The 4,178-nt window shown below is 41.4% G+C and overlaps 1 protein-coding gene across 1 annotated transcript in view; it reads left to right on the top strand.

Moving 5' to 3' along the window:
- The window catches only part of LOC108773392 (zinc finger protein 131), a 53,644-nt gene extending 49,680 nt beyond the window's left edge, over nucleotides 1–3,964 (top strand). The window contains exon 5 of the mRNA XM_018539186.1: nucleotides 3,503–3,964. Coding sequence (XP_018394688.1) covers nucleotides 3,503–3,720 — 218 coding nt within the window. The 3' untranslated portion in view covers nucleotides 3,721–3,964. The remainder of the gene's footprint in view (nucleotides 1–3,502) is intronic.
- The last annotated feature ends 214 nt before the right edge of the window (nucleotides 3,965–4,178 follow it).

Raw genomic sequence — 4,178 nt, 5'->3', positions numbered from 1 at the left:
TCCCCCCCCCCCCCCCCCCAACGTCTCGCTCCTCTTTCGACACACGTCGAAGAAAAATTTGCAACACCGTCCCGTCGCGCTCAAACATTATACCGAAAGCTCAAACGTCCGTAAGTTCGTTTTCGAACGAATTTTTAATTAAAAAGGTAAGAAAAAAAATTCGGCGATCGATGAAGCCGATTTGATCGAGGAAATTCGTAATCAGTGTGATTGCAAACCTTTCATCAACGTGTGTGTGTGTGTATCAGTCATTTGTACCTTTTCTTCCTATTATATTCTTGGTCTCTCGGATCTGCGCCTCCCTTTCCTACCCTACCCTTTTCCCCTTCTATCTTCTTTTTTTTATCGAACTTTAATTTCGACTCCTTGTTTCCGGTCTTTCTTTCCTTTCACCGTTGTCATTCGTTTTCCGAAAGGTTCGAAAGCTTTTTTTCCGACAGTGCAGTTACTTACGGGGACACTACGAGTAATGAATGCGATCGCGCGATTAAACACATTCGGACGAAAAGGGAGCAAGACCCGCCGGACTTCAATACGTTCGCGTTTGCGAATTAAGTGCGATCGTCGTTGTTGTCGTCGTCGTCGCCGTCGTTTTATTATCCTTTGTACCTTCCTGGACCAGAAACGACAGCGACCACGGCGATCATCGATCATTCGCGAAACGGCGGGTTGCTTGAGAGTTGATATCTTTCTATTACACGTATAAACGATCGTTTGGCTCGAAACGTACAATAGATGTATTTAGCAAAGAAAAGGAGAAAAAGAAAAAAAATTTGCAGAGGAACTTCTGACCATGCCGATCGATGGAATGAAATAGTTAAGGCGTCAACCGGTTTTATCACGAGAAATTATTCTTACTATTACTACTTCTCTTATTGTTATTACAATTATATTCTTATCCTTATGATTATTCTAACATAAAGTCTCTTATGTTTACAATTGCATTATTATATACATCTTTAATTCTAGTGTAGATAATACGGATGATGATAATGATGATGATAAACAAAAAAAATGGAGAATTAATCACATGTGCATTTAATGTATTTCATACTAATTTTTTGATTAAACATAATTGTGTGTTAACCGAGCCGTCTACCTTTCTTTTTTCTTCCAGATCATTTTTTCTCCCTTTTCGACGTTCGCATGGTATTCGCCGACAGTATATCTGCGCTCTCGCTCATTTCCCTAAAAATTTGCAATTTTCGCTCACAAATCGAGATGCTTTATTTTTGCATTTCTGCAGAAGCGACGAGGATCGTAAATGTGCACGAGACAACGCATCGTCGAAACACCTTGGGAAAGTCGTAACTTTCATTCGAGTTTATCAGTGCCAAATGTTATTATAGATATTAAGCGGCCGTATATTTCAGGAATATTTTCGTGTTCGCAGGGGATAATTTAATCCCCGTGTGTTCGCCTCGGTCACGACAGCTGCTCGATCGTAGCCTTTAACGAAGCGTCTGAGGGATCACATTCAGTTCAACACCGAGGACTACGACGACACCTTATCGTTTAAACTGCGCTGAATTATTTCGACGATCAACTCGTGCGATAACGCTATTATTAGCGCGAAATAATGCAGCGGCAGCCGCAACGTTAGCATGCATTACCATGACGAATATTCTCGTCGTTCTGCGATCGGGTCTGTTTTCACCGTACGATATGTAATAATAACTTTCTATTCCAAGATATTCGTGCGACGTTTTATAGCTGCGATCACATGGCGGAGATATGAGAAAGTGAAGCTATATTTGAGACGAATTTTGGAGGGTCGGATACATGATGTGTAGCTGCATAACTTAGACCGCGAGAATCTTAAAGTGTCGAAATTATCTTCCTGCATTGAGAGAAGTGTTGGATATGAACAACCGTATGACTTGTGTGTTATTGATATGTAAATTATCAAAATTTTGTTGTGTTTCAATTAAAAAAGATATATTGTTCTAATCAAAATTTGATTCTAATTAAAATAACAAAATTTTAATTAGACCAACACAATTTGTAAATTGAAACATAATAAAATTTTATTAATTTAAATATATATTATGACAAAATTATGATTGTCCATTCCAAACACTCCTGAATTTTGAATCCCTAAATTTTAATATCCTTCTGACCTTCGGTGATTGATTGGGTCCGAAGACTCGTGGATTCATAATCTGTGCCTCTCTGAATCCTTCGAAGAGGACGTTCAATTTGGCAGCTGAACAAAAGTCAAATTGCTACGGTGAAATGTCGTTGAAAGAAAGCGAACAGGTGTCGGATCGCTTGGACTTCCGAGTCACGTGTGCGCGGTCTTATCAGGATTCCGATTTCATGTCAACACGTTCGATGTTTGCGTTTGAGTTTGTTGTATTGCGATGCGTCTCGCGATACATATCGAGCATACGCTTTTCGACGCCAGGAGATCGTCTTGGTTTTGCGAGAGATCATTTGCAGATTTTTACGGCGCCCGAAGTTAGCTTCCTGCTCGACTCGAGAGAGACGTATTCGAGGATTCAATCGATATGAATACTCGAGAATGTGTACGTTTTTCTGCGCGAAACGTGTTCTCGATGAGGAGACGCTCCTTCAGATAGTGCGAGGAAGTCGTACGGATCCGAATCTGGGACAGAGAATCTGAGACTGTTTATTTCGTCCTCCAAGTTCTGCAGAGATTGAGTTTAGATGATATCTCATTGTGTTTTGCGAATGGCGCGGCGGCGTTAAAAAAAACTCAATTTTATTAAATATTTATTTGAATATAATTGTAAGTAGATATTTACTAAATTTAAACATATAATATAAATATTGTATTTGATACAGAAACTATTGATTTGGTAACTATTATTTTTTTATTAATTAAATATTTATTCATTTTTTAAGTAAAGATTTACGATAATAACTTTTTTTTAGTGCACAATGACGAAGAGACATTTTTCGTTTTTTTAGATCTCTTTGAAGGGAATATTTGTAATCCTATAGAACTAAATGCGCTGAGGTTCGTTGATTTCTAAGGGAAAAAGAAAGAGAAAGAGAGAGCCTATTTGGCGCATTCAAGTCCTCTCTGTTTTCAAGTTTTCCGAATATTTGAAATTTCCGACATGCTGGTGTCTTTGTCTTCGATTATTCCAGCATCCCTTTGATCTCGCATCCCTCGTACGCATATAGTTTGATATCACCACAAACCGCACAGTCTGGGTCTACTATACTATTAGTCGGTCACGCAATCGGATTCTCTCAAAGGTTGTCACGCATCCTTACATACGCACACGCACACGCCTACAGGGGAGCCTACTGATAAGCGAAAGGAATAATAACAATCCGGCAGACTGTGAGAGTTGAATCTCGGTATCAAGAGGGAGTTTTGCGAGAGATTAAAAAAAAAAAAAAATACAAGCAGAGAGATAGAATAGATTAGAAAAACAGAGGCGGAAATAGAGCGATGATACGCGACCGCGGGGAGAGGCCCGGGCTAATTCGAGGTGCTTTGCTGACGCTGTGGTTTCTGTTGTTGCAGAGCTGAAAAATTGGCGGATATCACAGATATTTGAGAGACAGAGTAACAGCGACGAGAGGAGGCGGTGCTCGTTGTGCGGTAAGGTCGTGACGAACGTGCGCAATCACTATTACGTGCATTTCCCCGGGAAATACGCCTGCCCGCTCTGCCCGGCGGTGTACACGCGCAGCGACACTCTGCTCACGCACACGCGTATGAAGCACGCGCACGCGCAATAGTATCGCACACACGCGTCGCGATACTTTGAGCGTGCCGCGTACTTTAAGCTGCGGATCTAGAAACCGTGCGAACGTCTTCCTCCTCTTTCCATCTCTCCCGGCGTGACCTCCTCGCCTTCGTCGTACGAGGCAATCTCGAGGTCTTCCCGTACTTGCCCGTCTCTCGTTATTCCATTAGATAAGCTGCACAAACTAGTATCTATTAAAAAGCGGAAGTATAGTGGAATCTCTCAGAGAGGGACGAAGGACCGATCGAGGCAACGAGTCCGTTCGAGATCATGGAATCTGTGAAAGATGTAGATCTAACAGGAAGAAGCTAGCTGGGTCCTGCACGTTTTTATTCGAGGGTACGTCAGAAATACATCCCGAGGAACGTTTGAAGAGAAGCGCAACACTCGGAAAAATCTTGTACCGTTCCTTTCCTTATACGAGCGTTCGATATAGTCAACGTTGCATTT

This window comes from Cyphomyrmex costatus, unplaced genomic scaffold, assembly GCF_001594065.2.
Source record: "Cyphomyrmex costatus isolate MS0001 unplaced genomic scaffold, Ccosl1.0 scaffold102, whole genome shotgun sequence".
NCBI lineage: Eukaryota > Metazoa > Arthropoda > Insecta > Hymenoptera > Formicidae > Cyphomyrmex > Cyphomyrmex costatus.
Note: the sequence above shows the minus strand (reverse complement) of the source record. Positions and strands in the feature narration are given on the sequence as shown.